Raw genomic sequence first — 18,046 nt, 5'->3', positions numbered from 1 at the left:
CTTTTACCCTTAGTACTTGGTGGCAAGAAAGTGCTCTTTCCTCTAGTGAGATTCTAAATAATCTCATCTAAATTGGCCCCAAGATAGGCGCACACCCTAAAAAGGGGAGATTTAACCAAAGCTTCCTTGGAGCCTTGGTCTGCCGACCAATATTTTAGTCACAGTGTACGCCTGAGGACCACTGCTGAAAACTGATGCTCGCCCCAATAGTGGAGTGGCGTCTAGTGCAATGTCGCAGACAAACTGTAACTCTTGTATCATCTGTTCCACCAGATCTGATACCGCCTGGGGGATATCTCTCCCCTCTAAGCCACTTGGTCCATTCTAGACCAATAGCAATTACTGGTCTGAAAGCTGACCCAATTAGGGAAAAGATGGCGCGAGACACAGCTTCCACCTTACGATCATTTTTAAATGACGGAGCATCCTCCAATGGGATAACCGTAGCTTTGTTCAATCTGGAGATTGGAAAATCCACCACAGATGGTACTATCCATCTCTTGAGGAGTGATTCCTCGAACGGATAACGCCTATTAATGCGTTCTAGAAAACAGTAGGGGCTCGTGCTAGATGACCCCATTCCTCCTTAGTTACATTACCGAAACACTTGGTTAAGGAAAATACTTTCGCCATCTTGGTGCGTTTCTAAGTACCAAATGGGATCTTAGTATCAGCTACTTTTAATGGTGTAACTCCGAACAGATAAAATTAGTGCGTTTACTAACGCTTCCTCTCGGCCTATGGTAGATGCCGAAACATCTTCCTCACTGTCTGAAGAGACAGTACCCGAGTCACAAACCCCCAGATGAGGTACCTGCAACTGCAGGAATAGGCTCAGACTCTGAATCTGAAGTTTCAGATAAAATGGGGATAGGCGGGGGTCGCTTCCATGCGCCCTGTCCTTGACAAGCCAATTCCACCCGGGATAGACAAAAAATTTCCAAAACTGCTGACAATGACTCACTATTAAGTGGGGAACTGGAGGGTCCTGCAGCCACTTCGAGGGGATCAGGTGGAGGTACATGTGTGGCAGGGTCCATGTTAATCCAGGACACTTTGCCAGTAAAAAAGAAAAAACATCTTTTTTTTTTTTTTAAATAAAAATACCTCTTTTTTTTTTTTTTTCAAAAAAATACCTCTTTTTTTTTTAAAATAAAAAATACCTCTTTTAATCCACTGGCGCAATAGCGCCCCTTAGCGTACCTGCTTAGGACCCCCAGAGAGAGAGAGAGACCCAAAGGACTCATCACCAAATAAAAAGAAGTTTCTTATTAAACACTGCTGTCAGCGTTGTTTTGTGCAGACTGGAAGTCTTGCACTCAGTTTCCCGGGTGAAAGGAAGTGGCTCCGCCCCCTGTGTACGCCTTCCGGCGTTCCCAGCTGCTCCTCGAGGTTTGCTGGGCACATCAAACATGGCCGCCCCCATGCAGGAGACAATAGGCTACGAAAAAATGGCGGCCTGCGTGACCTGCGGGCGGCTTGTGTAGACAATGCAGACATGCGGTCTACAACAAAATGGCGGCGGACAGCCGATCTAGCGTGGCTCCTCCAGTACAGCGGCCTGCATGCTTTGACGGGAGTATGGCGATCTAAGGTAGGCTATACCTCCTATGTGTTACTATAGCAAATCGAACTCGGCTTCCTTGCTAGAGAACCCAAGACTTGCTGAAGTATCAGCTCTCAAACCAAGCCTGCTGGAGTGTCAGCTCCTAAACCAAGGTAGTTAGAGTGTCAGCTCCTAAACCACGGTTTGTTTAAAGTGTTAGCTCCCAAACCAAGCCTGCTGGAGTGTCAGCTCCCAAACCAGATCACACTATCACAGGGGATTTGTGAACATGTCATAGGCTACAAGGGGGAACTTTAATGTCAGAAAGGATCCGACTATACACAGAGGGGCCGTATCCCAAAGACCCCACAGGGGGGAAGGGGGAACATTTACTCACCATACCGAACCGACAGGCACCCTCTCTTCACAATACCCTCTCCACCGTGGTGGGGGGTTGTTGACCACTCCGGACGCCTCGACTCTCTGGTTCCTGGCGTCCAAGCGAGACTTTTAACTCGCAAGGTCAGTCCCTCCAATGGGACTCTGTCGCGGCCGACCCAGCGCGGAGCTCTGGTCTGCACGCGCTCGTAGGCAGAACCGGGGTGACCACTGGATCTCAACATCCAGCCCGTCGCCCGGCCCCGCATACTTACTTGAATGTGTCGCGGCCGGCCAAGCGCGATGCAATGGTCTGCGCGCGCTCGTAGGCCGGCTGGGGTGACCACTGGTGTCGCCCAGATCCGGCGTAATTTGCTTGAAGATCTCACAGGAAAAACACTGGAGAAACTACCTAAAAAATATTTTTTCTAAAAAAAAAATCTTGCCAGGACCAAAGATCCCAGCAAGGAACTTAGGTCCTTACTCCTGACTAGACAGAAAAAAACTGATTCTCTGTAGCAGACAGTAAGAGGATATACCCTCTGGGACTGCCCCTAGGGTGGAGCCAGAACGTTTTTTCTTTCTGCCTAGTCCTACTCCTGCGGAGACAGCATAACCCAATTGATGTGAATCAAGAAGACTACGTCTGTCAATGAGCGACAGAGAAATGTCTGTTATTCCTGCCAAAATCTTGTTAGCTGATAAGTTTCTGTTTTCATCAGGGTAAATAAAGGTAGCTGTAACCCTGCCTTATGAGGACAATACTGCCTCTACATAGATACAAAAAAACCTGTGTTAAGCACTGGAAAAAGGCCTGACAAAAAATGTATTAAACCACATCTGACTACTGGTAACCTGCAATATATTACATTTTTGATCTTGGGTTTAGATAAACTTTAAAAATAAAGGTAACGTATAGCTGATTTTCAATGAACACGTTATGAGTCACTGTACTTCTCCTGTGGGTCATAGAAGTGCAGTAACTTTTGTAATTCTGTGACTGCTATCAGCTGGTGGCGCAGAGTAGCTTCAGGCTCTGAAAGGATCCCTACAATATTGTAGCGATCCGTCCAAGCTGTTTAACAGTTGGTTCTGCATGTCAGTGGGCAGCTAAGAGCCAGGGCCTGCTGTGCTCACCTACTCTGCAGCCACATGCTCCAGTGAGCACTGGAGGAGCAGAGGGGAAACCAGTGATAAAGTTACTGCCCTCCGCTCTGAGCAGACCAAGAGCTGAACGATCAGTGGTCATGAGATCATTCAGTTTTCAGTCTTAGAGCCGACGTGGGACTAATGCTGCAGCATAAAGGGGAGTATGGATGTTTATTTATATATATTTGTTTATATAAACCTATACTTCTCATAACTTTTATGAGACTTTTACTCTTTACAACCATTGAGAGAGAATTTTCTCTACCACACAGGGAGTGTAATGTTTTCCTCAATTCAGACAATTCAAAAACTGTAAAGAAAACCCTTTTACAGCTCTACAAAGAAGGGAGCAGAAAACCTGCATATGTAACAAGCTGATATAGCTACCCCAATGTATATGGCATTTACAAAATTGTACAAAAAATATTTTTTTAGGCTAATATTTTTATGTTTATTAAACATTGAATAGACTACATATTCCTTCTTTTTTTTTTTTTTTAACACAGAGCCCCTACAGCAATGTTACTTAATGTTAGGTTAGTTGCACTCGTTTTGTTGCCTAAACAAGTATGCAGGCCACTGCAGACTATACTTTGATAATTTTAGTTCCTGGGCTGTTCTAATGGCTGCAAAGGTTTGAGTCACTGAGCTGAATTCAATAATGAATGGATTTGGAATCCCCAAATAACAGAAATGTTGTTTGAAATCCAGTGAAGCATACAATAGGGTTGATTTACTTAGGTCAAATCCACTGTGCACTACAAGTGCACTTGGAAGTGCAGTCGCTGTAGATCTGAGGGGGAAGATCTAAAATGAGTGGAAGCTTTGCTGATTTCAATCATCTAAACACGTGCAAGCAAAAATGCATTTTTTTTTTATTTTCCTTGCATGTCACCCTTAGATCTACAGCGACTACACTTCACTTGTAGTGCACAGTGTATTTGCCTTTAGTAAGTAAACCCCAATGTTCTGAGACAGGCACCATTTACAGAACTAAAAAAGTATGGAAAAATACAAAGAAAAAGCGGTCAACTTTTATTTTCATGTTTGTAAGTTTAGGGCAATGTGATATACATTTTGTTTCTTTAAATATGGTTTACTTTTAAAAATAAATATTTCATAAAGGGTCACCTATGTCCATGGGTGTCATAGAACATTATGGGTTATCTAATAGGAGTGCACAAGTAGCTTTGTCTTCAAACCATCTAAACCCATGGCTCTGCTCCAGACTTGCTCCTTTCATCTCACATGGACAAGACGGGTGGTGGTTACTACAGCTTGTCTCTACTCTCAGATAAAAGTATAAAAAATGTAAGCCGCACTCCAAAACTTCGCTCTTCCTAATGTGTTTAATAATTGTCAAGACTGCATAAATTGATGTCTCCACCCGAAACCAACCTTTCTGGTCCTGTTTCACTACTGCTGGCTCGCTCTGCTCGAAAGGCTAGCTGTGTGAATTGAGATTAAGCTATAGAGCTCTCTATACAACAGATTGTTTTCATCAAGGATTCATGTTTGCCATAGGGTTTTAAAAATGTGTAACCACCTAATCACTTAAGTGTACCAGCGTGTAGAACCATAAATGGAAGCTATTAAAACAAATTGGTAATTCCTAGTCAACATTCACCATTTACAAATTACCCTCCAGAAAAAAACAAAAAAACGTAAAAATAAAACAGACTTACATTGTGCGTCAGCTCAAAATATTTCTGGCATGCCAGCTGGTAATGCATACCTTTAACAAGGTCCAATATCTAAAGCAAAAAAAAAAAAAAAAGTCAAAATGTAAATCTTTGAATCTGACAGCAACTGAAACATGCTTCTGAATTAACATTTATACCATGCTCATTTTTTAGGCAGGAGAATAAAGCTGAATTCCAGAGAAAGTAAACATCCCTTTCAAGGCTTCCATGCATAGCAAGAGTTAAAAGCTTATTTAGGTCTAGCGAACCAGGAAAACAGGATTTCTTGTTACTCACCCCAAAATCCCTTTCTCTTTCGTTCATTGATGGAGATGAACACAGCCTCTTCCTATTCTTTACCATAGGGTATATTGCCCTCCACAGGAGGACATTAGTCAGAAAAAAGAAGCTGAGCACCAACTATGGGCAGTCCCAGCTGGTAGTAAACCGCCTCCCTGCTGTAGGGCAAGCTCAGTTAGTCACAAAACCATAGCATTAAAGAAAACAAAAAGGAGGGGTTGGTGCTGTGGCTGTCAATAAACGGTAACAAAAAATTCCATTTTGTTTTTCTTTCATTCATTGACAAACACAGCCTCTTCCGAATCTTAACCTTAGGAATGTCCCAAAGCAGTGTCTCAGCGATGGGTGGGAAATCAGGAAGAATGTGCATGAACCATCAAGAATTCCTCAGAAGTGGAAAAAAAGGTCAAATGGAGGCCAGCGAAAACTAGCGGCCTAAACACGCATCCGAAGATGCCCAAATATCAACTCCGTAAAACATAGCAAAGGTTTACACAGACAACCAGGTAGCCACCATGCACACTCGAGACACAGACCCCTGATGTCAGAATATACAAGAGACACTAATTGCTCTAGTAGAGTGTGCCATGACTGGGAAGGGAGGAGCTCGACCTTTTTAAGCAGGGAGTGGGTTTACTACCAGCTGGGACTGCCCATAGGTGGTGCTCAGCTACTTTTTTCTGCCTAGTGTCCCACTCCTGTAGGGGCAGTATAATCTATATTCAAGAATAGGACGAGGGTGTGTTCATCAACTAAAAGAGAAAATCAGCTTTACTGCAGGCTTCTTCCTTGCTTCTAGACCTGAACCCGTAGCCTCTCCTCCCCTGCACTTCAGAAGTCGTAGGTCCAAAGTCCAGCGCTGGACATGAGGATACTGAGGAAAAGTCCACCGATGGAGCATTAGTGAGTGCTAGATGTAGATAGGGTGGGGGATCAGGTAAGTAAAAAGTAGACCTAAGCAAGCAGCCCCACTGCAAGGAAGGATTTTTATTTTCCCCCGAAGACGTACAAAAAATCTCCTTTGTCACATGCCTGTTTATTTACAAAGAAAGAAGTATTATCAGAATGCTGGGGTCCTCACTGACCTCTAGTATGCTTTCTAAGTCTTCTGTTCTCCATTTCATTAGAGTCAAATCACCTGCTTTTTTGCATGCAGAAAGATTTCCTACATGTGCAGATATCACAATGTCTGACTTCCTGACTATTTGTGAGAGCAAATATAGCACTGCAATCAGACTTTTTAGCTACGTGAGCACTGCTGTTCAAAGACCAAAGTTCCTTTCTTAACATGTTAAGATGACAACCCTTTAAAAATACAATTTGCTCCTTAATTTTATTTTATGTAATCTCTTCAGAGTTGAATGCTCTCCAATTCTTATCAAGCAAATGCAATACTGGTTGACCTTTATAGCATATAGACAACATCCCTTGCTAAGTCCCCTACAACAATAAAAAAAAAGTCCTTTGCCAGCTTATCAAACACAGGAAATTGCTGCTATGAAGAGATAACCTCTACAAGAGTACACAATTGAAGAAAGGTGACATTTTACCCCTCCTTTCTAGAGTCAGGCTTTTCCATGTCAGACATAGCAATTGAGTCATCCTCAAATCCTTGCGGTCCACATTATTAGATACTGCCTTACTGTTACTGAAGGTTGAAGATATAAATTGCATTTGCTGAAAGGATTACACTAGACGATATCGACAGTAACTGCTGTTTTTTTTTCCAGTTACATCAAAACAGGTTATTTTTCTGTGCCTTGTCACAAATATTCATGACGTATTTCAACAAATGTACTAATATTCCTGTGTTGTCTCTACAAACACGGCAATTATTTTATTCATTTGTTTTGTTTTTTCTTGTCCACCTAGGCTTTTGTACAACTTTGCAAAATCAATAATTACTGAGACTTCTGGAAAGAAAAGCAGGGCAGCATGTTAAAATAAACCTCTGGCATCTAAGTCCAGGGCAGCAGTTCTTTATCCTGTGAAAGTGATTGTAAGGGTTTGTCTTATTTTATTAAAATAACAAATCTGTTAAAACGTACCTGCTCTGTGCAATAGTCTTGCACAGAGCAGTCCCGATCCTCCTCTTCTCAGGTCCCCTGCCAGCGCCCCTGGCTCCACCCCCAAGCTGAATGCCCCCACAGCAAGCCGCTTGCTATGAGGGAACTCATGCATGCTCGCTCCCAAGCCCTGCTCTGTGCATCCATAGGACACACAGAGCAGGGGACGGTTCTGCCACCCACTCCCTCATCACTGGTTCCCTTTGACAAAAGTGGGAGCCAATGGCTTCTGCTGCTGCTGTATCTGAGCCAATGAAGAATAAGAGAGCCAAGACAGCCTTGGCTCTCTTGCACACTGCTGGATGGAGATCAGGCTCAGGTATGTATTTAGGGGAGCATCATGCAGAAGGTTTTTTTTACCTTACTGCATAGAATGCAGGTAAAAACCTTCTGCCTTTACAACACTTAAGTTTTCTTCAAACCAGTAACTAGTTGCGACATCGACCATCATTAAAAGTATTAAACTTTTTTTTTTTTTAACTTGGTTAGAAATAGATGTATTGAGGTAGACAGCTGGGTGACCACCTTCAACCCTGGTCAAAAAACAAATTTAGCTAATTTTCTAAGTAAAACCTGGCACATCCACTGCAAAAAATAATTACAAGACATTTTTTAGCAAATTTTAATGCACAGTACAATGTCTGCAGTGCCAAGATCTCCCTACTTTATTCATTTTGATTAAGTTTGCTTTCTGTGTTTCTTCTGCTGCTTCATGAATATTACCCTACCACCTATCGGGGGGCAGTCCTGACAAGAGGAAGCAGTCTTGCCTCTTACTAAAATTACCACCAAGATGCCACCAAACAGACATGGTGCAGAAAAAGGCATATGTCAGTAACAGAAAAAAGATCAGCCGCAGGGAGCCTACAGACAATACTGGTGATGAGTTATTTGCCCTCTGCTTTTCTTTTCTGGGCATAGCTTTCACAGTTTAAATCCTCTTTAAGTGTAACATCTGTACAGTTTTTATGTAGTATCTATTCTTTAAACTCGACTACATCTGTATCTTTGCCCAAACAGGTTAAAAAAAAAGGTATATTTTAAACAAAATGTATCTTATTCAGAATGAAAATTCTGAATATGTGGCAGTTATATTTTGAGACAACACACCGAGGTCAGGAAGCTATTTACTCATAATAAAATCCAAGGGCAAAACAGTATAAGCAAAAGATCAGTATATGAATCAATGTGTTTTCATTTTACTGCGATTGTAATTTATCACTCTTCACTACCAAAGAACCTTCTTAATACAGAAATTTTACTTCTGAAAATAAACAGGGATGAGTTGCATCATTTAGATGTTTTTTACTAGCAGAAATGCAAACAGGATACCATTTATCCCTGGAAATTTGCAACATTAGATGTTATGCCTTCTCTTTGTTACAAACAGAAATATTAAAGAGCAGAAAATCAAAGAAATAACAAATAAATATGGTACTACCCTTGTCAAACGAAATGAATGTGTTGTGAGCGAATCTATGTGTGTAGATTGCAAGCAGATTTGGCTTATTTTCAAACAACCAACACAAAAATAGCTACCGCCATTCTGCTGTTGACAGATCAACTTTATATTTGTAATGACAAGTTTACCTAATTTAGGATTGGTAAGATGGCATACCCTTTTGAATTTGAAATACGTAGAAAATGGGTGGGTCAGGGGACTTTTATTTTACCTGCAATACATTTTTTCTTTTTTAAACTTTACATATAGTATACTGAACAGAAAAATAAATAATATGAATTTCTTTAACAGTACATATAGATAAGGGGCAGTTACATTTTACATAAATATGGCAAATTAATTCCCACACCTCTTGCGGTTCAGAGATATAAAATATAGGATCCCAATGGTGATCAGAGCATCTTTTTGAGCTTTAAAACACTGGTAAAAAGGCACATGATCACTGCCAACCTTCCATGGGGATCTACAATGTGCTGGGGCATGGCAGTGCAGCACGATGTAATATGGAATGTATTTTAAAGAAAACATGATATGAGAGAAACATGCAGGCTGGTATTGCAGGAAATGCTGGTTGCCTCTGTCATACTGACCTCTTTGGTTCAACACCTCAGTGCAGATGTGTACGTTTTACTTTTTTCATCTGCATTTGAGTCAGTGACTCACAAATTACTGAATTTAGCGAGTCAGCCAAACAGCTAGGAAGCTAGCATTCATAAAAATAAGCTCAGCAATGAAAGCCCCCATCTTTCTCTTGAGACACACTTTCCTTAAGTAATTGTGCATTATGGGTATTTAAAGTTTGAGATTTTCTCCTTCTCCCCACCCACATTACCCAGGCAGTGTAGTCCTTTATCCAGGGTAAGACTTTAATGGTTTTCAAATTTAACATAGCTTTATTAAAACAAGTATTTACAGCTAATAAATCTCAATATGATTACCTGAATCTGCCCTTTTGTTTTAAAGACCACTGTATGTAAAAGGTATGGTCAAAGATTCCTTAGGTCAAGTTGTCTGATGTGCATTTTGCAAACCTGCCAAGTTGGATCTTCAAATATCAATGGGGGAACAAACTCTCTTCTGAAGGGGGGGGGGTGGGGGGGGGGGTGGGGTGGGTTTTAATTAGTCCAAAAGGCTGTTAATAATTTAAAGTAATTTCACCACTGCTCTAAAAAACCTTTGAAGGACCATTAAAAAAAAAAAAAAGCAAGCCACACAACTAAAACACTTGATCACATCTGTGTCCATGGGTCTAACAAACAAGGTGAAGGGAAGGCATCTGTGGGGCTTCTTTGCTACCCAAGATCTAGAAATGCTGGCAGTCACCAAAAAAAACGGAATTTACCTGTAAAATTCCTTTCTCTGAGTCCTCCGACAGTCGCCGCCACTTCATAATCTTCACTAATGGGGTTATTGACCTTTGCTCCGCAGGAGTAGCTAGGCAACAAGATTTGTTAATATCAAAGCTTTTAGCATGTCACACCCCTAGGGGGTGGTCCCCTCAGTCAATACCTCCCTGCTTCCTGCATTCTCAACTCAGTTTCAGTAGCATAGCAGTAGAGTACATAAACAAACCCCAAAAGAGGGGCGGGGGCGGCAACTGTCGGAGGACTCAGAGAAAGGAATTTTACAGGTAAGATTTTACAAAAATTCCGTTTTCTCTTACGTCCTCCGACAATCGCCGCCACTTCATAATCTTTACTAATGGGGACGTCCCAGAGCAGTGTAGACATGAGGGGTGGGAAAAACGCAGCCGCGCCTAAAGCAACGCAGTACCCACATCAGAAAAAAAGGAACCTTACCAAGGTAAGAAAACCAACTGGGCAACAGGAAAAAAGTGCTCAACAGGAGCAACAACTCAGGAAAAACAAGTAACCTAGGGGTAAAAACACCCCAACAGCCAAGGACCCAAACAAGGGACCCTAAGGCACTGCAGCACTAAGAACTTTACGGCCAAAGGAAGCATCTGCCGATGCCTGAACATCCACTTTTTGAGAAGGTGTGAACGGACGACCAAGTCGCCGCCTTACACACCTGGGCCACAGAAGCCTGATGATGACAGGCCCAAGACGTACTCAAAGATCTGGTAGAGTGCGCCTTCACAGGGAAGGGAGGAACCTTCCCCTTCAAAGCATAGGCCTGGTCAACAGTCTGTCTGATCCATTTGGCGATGGTAGAAGCCGACGCCGCCATGCCCTTCCGAGGTCCCTCTGGAAGGACAAATAGGGAATCCGACTTGCGAAAAGACTTAGTCGATGCCAGGTAAACCCTGATCGCCCGAACAACATCAAAGGAATGCAAAGCCACCTCCTTCGGATGTTTAGGCTTCGCGCAAAGCGAAGGCAAGACAATGTCCTCATTGAGGTGAAATTCCGAGATCCTCTTCGGAAGAAAAGACGGGTTAGGTCGCAAGACCACCTTATCTAAGTGAATCACCAAATAGGGAGAGCTGCATGACAAAGCAGCCAGCTCCGAAATCTGCGAGCCGAAGTGATCGCCACCAAAAAGGCAACCTTCTTAGACAACAGAGACAACGAAATCTCACTGATCTTTTCAAAGGGAGCATGTTGCAACACGGACAGAACAAGGTTTAAGTCCCATGGAGGCAAAGGCTCCCTCCTAGGAGGGACCAAGTGACGCACCCCCTGAACAAAGGTGCGAATCAATGAATTAGACGCCACCGGGCGCTGAAAAAGGATGGCCAGCGCAGAAACCTGACCCTTAATTGTGGCCAGCGCCAAACGCTGGTCCACACCAGTTTGGAGGAAAGCCAACACTCTCGACACAGAATATGAGCGAGGGGAATACCCCCTGGACTCACACCAGGCAAAGTACGCTTTCCAAGTACGGTAGTAAATTTTTCCCGAAGAGGCTTTTCTAGCTTCGATCAAAGTGGGAATGACCTCAGGGGGGAGACCCCTATCCTTCAGGACCTGGCTTTCAACAGCCAAGCCGTTAAAGCCAGCGACTGTAAAGCAGGATGGAATATCGGTCCTTGAGACAGAAGATCTTCTCGAAGAGGCAGACGCCACGGAGCGTCGACCGCCAGATTCACGAGGTCTGCGTACCAAGACCGGCGAGGCCAGTCTGGCGCCACCAGAATCACCACATGCGGTTCCGAGGCCAACCTGCGAAGGAGCCTGGACAGCAGTTGAATCGGTGGAAAGGCATACATCCGACGATACTGATGCCAGGGCGCCACTAACGCGTCCGAGGCGTCCGCTCGAGGATCGCGCGTTCTTGCCACGAACCTTTCCACCTTGTGGTTTAGACGAGACGTGAACAGGTCCACATCCGGGGAACCCCACTTCACGCACAACATCTGGAAAACATCCGGGTGAAGGGACCATTCCCCCTGGTCCAGGGTCTGGCGACTCAGATAATCCGCCTGCCAGTTCTCCACCCCCGGAATGTGAACTGCAGATATCGCCGGGACGTGTGTCTCGGCCCAAGACAGAATGGCGGCCACTTCCCGAGCTGCTCGGGCACTCCTGGTGCCCCCTTGGTGGTTGATGTAGGCCACCGCTGTGGCATTGTCCGTCTGAACCCGAACCGGACCGCCCTGAAGTCTGTCCGTCCATCGCAGAAGACAGAGATTTATCGCTCGCAATTCCAGAATGTTGATCGGAAGGTAGTGATCCTCCGCAATGGCAAAACGAAGGTACCTCTGGTGACCTTCGAAAATGGGGATGTGAAGATACGCATCCTTCAGATCGATGGAGGCCATGAATTCCCCCGGACTCAGGGCAGCCACCACTGAGCGCAGGGATTCCATGCGGAACTTGCGAACTCGCACAAAGCGGTTCAGAGCTTTCAAGTCCAGAATCGGACGCACCTTGCCCTCCTTTCTGGGCACAGTGAACAGATTGGAATAGAACCCCCGAAATCTGTCCCGATGAGGCACCGGAACCACCACTCCCAGGGCCCGCAGATCCCGCACCGCCAGGTGCAGATCCTGCAATCGCTCCGGAGACAGCTGAAGATTTGAGGGAAAAAATCTGCTCGCCTGCCGAGAGAGAAACTCGATCTTGTATCCAGATCGAACGAGTCCCTGAACCCACCTGTCCCGAATGCGGGCACCCCTTCAGGCGGAATTGGCATGGGCAGCGGACCCGGACTGGCCCGGACTTCTGCTTACCTGCCCACGGCTTCTTCTGGGAGCCTTGGCCCTTGAAGGGCTTGCCCATATAGTGCGAACGAAAGGCACGAAAGGACCCCTGAGAGGGCCTCAACGAGGTATTCTTCTTACCGCGAACAAACTTATTCTTATGAGTTTGGGGCAAGAGAGTGCTCTTACCCCCGGAAATTCCCTTTATCAGAGTATCCAAGGACTCGCCAAAAAGGCGAGATCCCGCGTAGGGCAAATTAGCTAAAGTCTTGCGAGAAGATTGGTCAACCGACCAACATTTCAGCCATATCAGGCGACGGTTCAATACCGCCACACTTGAGAGGCGTGCAGCCAAAGGGACTAAATCCAAGTCCGCATCGCACAAATACATGACACCCTGATGAATTTGATCCACCATAGCCAATGATGTCGGCGGGGCAGAGTCAGCCACCAGGGTGCGCCTGAGCACCTGCGTCCAATCTGCAATAGCTTGGGCTGCCATAATGGAAGCAAAAATAGGCTTCAGCATAGAACCAGCAACCGTAGAAGCATGACGGGCAAGGGACTCCAATCTCCTGTCCGTAGGGTCCCGGAACACCGGGGTATCCTCAGCAGGAATCGCAGTAGATTTATTTAAAATCGCCACCGCGTGATCCACCTGAGGTGGCACACACCAACGCTCATCCGCGGTGGATGTAAAGGGATAACGCAGCTTGAACTTACTAGGCACAGTAAAGGGCTTCTTTAAATTGCGCCATTGCTCATCAACAGCGCGCTGAAATTCCGCAGAGCAAGGAAAAACCTGCGTTGTTTTGCGTTTTCTTTGCGTCCCATAAGAGGACATCAAAGCAGGAGGACATGGTTCATCCTGAAAATGCAGCGTTTCCTTGATAGAAGCAACCAACTCATCCATGAGTGCAAGCTCTTCAGGCGAGCCAGGGGGAGAATTATCAACCCCTTCCACCTCAGCCTCCCCCTCAGACCCCCCAAGGTCTAGAGATGAGCGAGACCCTAAGAAGGGCACTCCAGCCATAGCAGCCCCATCGCCCTCTGAATCAGAGGAAATAGACAGTCTGGGCCGTTTTGCGGATCGATCAGCCATTAGCATCTGCACCTGAGAAGCCAAATTTGCCACAATAGCAGCCAGATCAACCCCCCTCGGGGGATGCAGCAGCCCCTTGGCCCCCCACCAGGGTGGGAGGAAACTTGCAATCCTGAGAATCCATGCCCCAGCAATATTGAAAAAAAAAAAAAAGGAGAACTGCCCCTTTAAGACCACGGCGAGCGCAGCCCACCGCACACTACTGTTGCACCGACCCCCACAGGGATAAGGACACTGGGCAAGAAATACAGGAAAAAGCAAGGTAAAAACCTGGAGAGACCACACAGTGCTGCTGCCACCGATCGCTGTTCCAGAGCAAAAGGAAGTGATGCAATGACTGACCGCCCTATAAAGCCTATGGAGGCTACACAAACATGGCCGCTCGGCTGAGGGATGCAGGCAATGAGAAAAAATGGCGCCGACATGTGGCTGCATGCGATCGCCGCTAAAATGGCGGCGTTTGGCGCCAAAACACCGCGCCGCACCACACAGGACCGGTCACCATAATTTGCTGCAAAAAACATGGCGGGTTGCAGGAGCGGCCGCCGCACAGCATGTCAAAACTCAGTCTGCCGCATACATTCACATAGCAGAGCGGGAGAGCCCCTCCCCCCACCCCGCAGCCCACAGAAAGGCAGCTATTCCACACAGGAATCTGACAGGGAGCTCAGCACTTACACAGACATGCAGGGTCACACAGTCACAGACTGACACCCAAAACAGACAGGTCCCCACATAGAATTTCACTTACCAGTCCGGATGGCGTGGGGAGCCTTCTCCAGCGACCAAACCGCTGTACTGAGGACAGGGAGTGTCGCAGCCGGGACGCAGTGGAACTGCGGTGCGAAACCGCAAATGGCGTCCGGTGAGGTAGCCACCTCACAGGCAGCATCCCTGCAGCGAACAGGGATGGGTCGTTCAATATGCCAGGGAAACCTGAGCTGAACGCTCGATGGCAGGCTGGGAAGCTCCTGGCCCTGAACCCTGGGATCCAGGGTGGCCAGACCGAGACCCAGCACCGCATGATCATCTTCATCCGAAGAAACTAAACTAATGCTGAATAAAAGAACAGCTAAGCACAAGAAAGAGAAAAATACTCAAAATAAAATCAAAAAGAGGATAGAAGGCTGAGACAGAAAGCCCCAGCACAGGATCAGCCAGCTACTCCTAAGCTAGGCATTAGAAACTGAGTTGAGAATGCAGGAAGCAGGGAGGTATTGACTGAGGGGACCACCCCCTAGGGGTGTGACATGCTAAAAGCTTTGATATTAACAAATCTTGTTGCCTAGCTACTCCTGCGGAGCAAAGGTCAATAACCCCATTAGTGAAGATTATGAAGTGGCGGCGACTGTCGGAGGACGTAAGAGAAACAATGAATTTTAGTTTGTATCAGAAAATGCTACAGCAGACAATGCTGTGTTTGTTTATAAAATATGCATTTCTTTAATATTACTTAAATAAAGAGGATCAGACAAAAGTTTAGGAACAAATCATGCAGAAATTCAGAAAACTTCAAAGAGTTCACAATCTTTTTCAAACAAAACTGTGCCTATCTTCTAACACACATAAACCGAATTTGCAGTTTAATTTGCTCATAATGTGCTAGAGATGAAGGCTATTAATCATGTTAGTGGCTGCCAGGCTGATATCAGATCATTGAAGGGGAGACATGCCAATCCCAGATGGTCTTCCCTACGGCACACTGCACCAGACTTTAATCAGATGTAAAGTTGGTGCCTCTTTCACATGATGCTATTCTTTCATCATAAGCCAGAAGATAAATTCCTCCCCAATGACTGCAAAAACATGAATCCTTAGGAAGAGCTTTGCCTTACCCTCCACTGGTATGAAATTCACAACTGCAGCACACACAAATTACTAAACTATGGTAATATCAACAAAGTGCTTGAATGCATTTAGAAGATACTGAGCCAAAAAAAGATGATTGGCTGTAAAAGTAGCAATCCCTTCAAATATGCTCTGGTCTTTCCATTATATTACAGAGTTTATAAACAAGAGTGGCTTTTTAATCAGCAGAAAAAAGCATACAAGTTTGGGACAACTATTAAAACAGTAAAATGCCTATTAAAGGCTAAACTCACCTTTCCTAAAAAAAAATGTGTGTGTGTATATATATATATACTGTATTTTCTGGCGTATAAGACTACTTTTGAACATCAAAAAAATCCCCCAAAAATGGGGGGTCGTCTTATACGCCGAGTATAATATCTCCAAGGTAACCTAAGTATAAGTATTAACGGTAGATGAAAATTAGAGGGGTCGTCTTATACGCCGGAAAATACGGTATATATATATATATATATATATATATATATATATATATAAAAAACATAAAAAATGCACATTTGACAGGAGTAAAATGTGCATTTATTATTTTTTTGACAGGAGCCTGCAGGTGGATCGCGGATTCAATGTTTGGCTCCTGCACAAATTGACTAGAGCCCTCCGCCCGTACCTCTGTGCGGGTAGACAGTTCCGACAGTACGGGTAGACAGTGTGAATGAAAAACGAGCATGCTGATTAGCGCATTTACAGTTCATTGATAAAAGTCAATCTCTACAGTGGCAGACAGGACTTGTAGTTTATTCATTCACAGATCCCTGTATGGGTGAAATTTCAAAATGTGACAGCAGGTGCAGGGAGAAGAACCCCCGCCCACTGACACAGGATTGAGAGGGGGGAGGAAGCATAGTAACATATCACACCCTCAATACAGGTGTAACATGTTACTAAAGGTGAACCTATCCTTCAACTGTAAACATCTAAATATGTTTACAGACTTTGTGGGCCTCATTCACGTGGCCGATTATTCATAGCCAAGAATCAGTGTATTTCTGTGGCGGGGATCACAGGTGTTTGCCATGTCCAGAAAGACAGTACATCTGATTGGTAAGCTGCAATACCACTTGAAAGGGAAACTCTAGTGGTTTTTGGCCAATTTCATTTCAGATTTTTTTTTTTTTTTAGTATCAACCACTTCTAGTCCTTAGAATGTACCTGTATGCCTTTGTATAGAAATGGTTATACCAGAATCATGCAGAATTCTGCAGCAAGTATCCTGGTATCGATTTTTACAGCCAATGATAGACTATCATGTAAAAGTGATCCAAGCAGCTTTACAGCTGCCCAATTACCTTTACATGGCTTGGAAAGGCCCCTTCTTCATGGTTTAACAGGCTGCTTTGGAGGGCAGAGGAGGAATCAGGGGTCTAACAGACCCTCACATCTCTCCATAAAGTGGACCTGTCACTGTCTCAGCTATCACAAGGAATGTTAGCAATATAGTTATATAGTTAAAAAAAAAATAAAAAAATTAAAGAGAAAGTGTAAGAAAATGGGAAAATCCATTTCTCTGACGTTCATTGACAGACACAGCTCCTTATCTTCTTGACCTTTGGGTTATACTGCCCCCTACAGGAGTAGGACACTAGGCAGGAAAAAGCTTGACTACGCCTATGGGGCAGTCCCACTCTCCAACACTCCAACTTTCAGCTATAGGCAGTCAGTTTTGTTACAAGCAGTGTCAGAAGAAAGCCAACTCAACAGAGGGGTGTCTGTCAATGAACATCAGAGAAATGGATTCTACGATAAGTGAAAAAAAAAACAAAAAACATTTTCTCTTTCGTTCATTGACGGACACAGCTCCTTATCTTCTTGACCATTGGGATGTCCCAAAGCAGTGTCAAACATGAAGGGTGGGAACAGCAAGAAAAAATTCCCAAGGCTAAACCGTAGTCAACCAGGTAGCATGGAGCTCAACCATAAACAACTTGCGCTCATCTGAAAAAAAAAAAAAAAAACAATACACCCTCAAAGAGGACCAAGTCCTCAAAACAGCCTTCTGCAAAACCTTGCAGCCAAAAGAAGCATCCGCAGATGTCAACACATCCTCCTTATAAAACTTTGTGAAAGTGTGCACTGACAACCAGGTGGCCGCCTTGCAAACCTGAAGCATTGACGCCTGATATCGGAAGACCCAGGAGGCACTAAGCGCCCGAGTAGTGTATGCCTAAACTGGGAAAGGAGTAACCTGACCCCTAATGGAATGAAACGACCTTTGGAAGGAACGACGGACAGGGATGAAGAACCACCTTATCTCTGTGAACCATGTGAACAACCACGTAAGTTGAACGACAAGACAACGCAGCCAGCTCCGACACCCTGGCGTGAACCATATAAAGGAGCTGCAGCTGAATCGTATAGAGTTGTACAGAGCCGCGCTCATCTAAAGTGCA

General features: G+C 44.7%; 1 protein-coding gene across 1 annotated transcript in view; it reads right to left on the bottom strand.

Moving 5' to 3' along the window:
• The window catches only part of PRIM2 (DNA primase subunit 2), a 304,354-nt gene that overhangs the window by 12,043 nt on the left and 274,265 nt on the right, over window positions 1-18,046 (bottom strand). Inside the window, exon 12 of the mRNA XM_082251382.1 lies at window positions 4,759-4,827. Coding sequence (XP_082107508.1) covers window positions 4,759-4,827 — 69 coding nt within the window. The remainder of the gene's footprint in view (window positions 1-4,758; window positions 4,828-18,046) is intronic.

Source organism: Pelophylax lessonae, assembly GCF_965119305.1.
Source record: "Pelophylax lessonae genome assembly, chromosome: 3".
NCBI lineage: Eukaryota > Metazoa > Chordata > Amphibia > Anura > Ranidae > Pelophylax > Pelophylax lessonae.
This window is presented reverse-complemented; position numbering and strand designations above follow the sequence as displayed.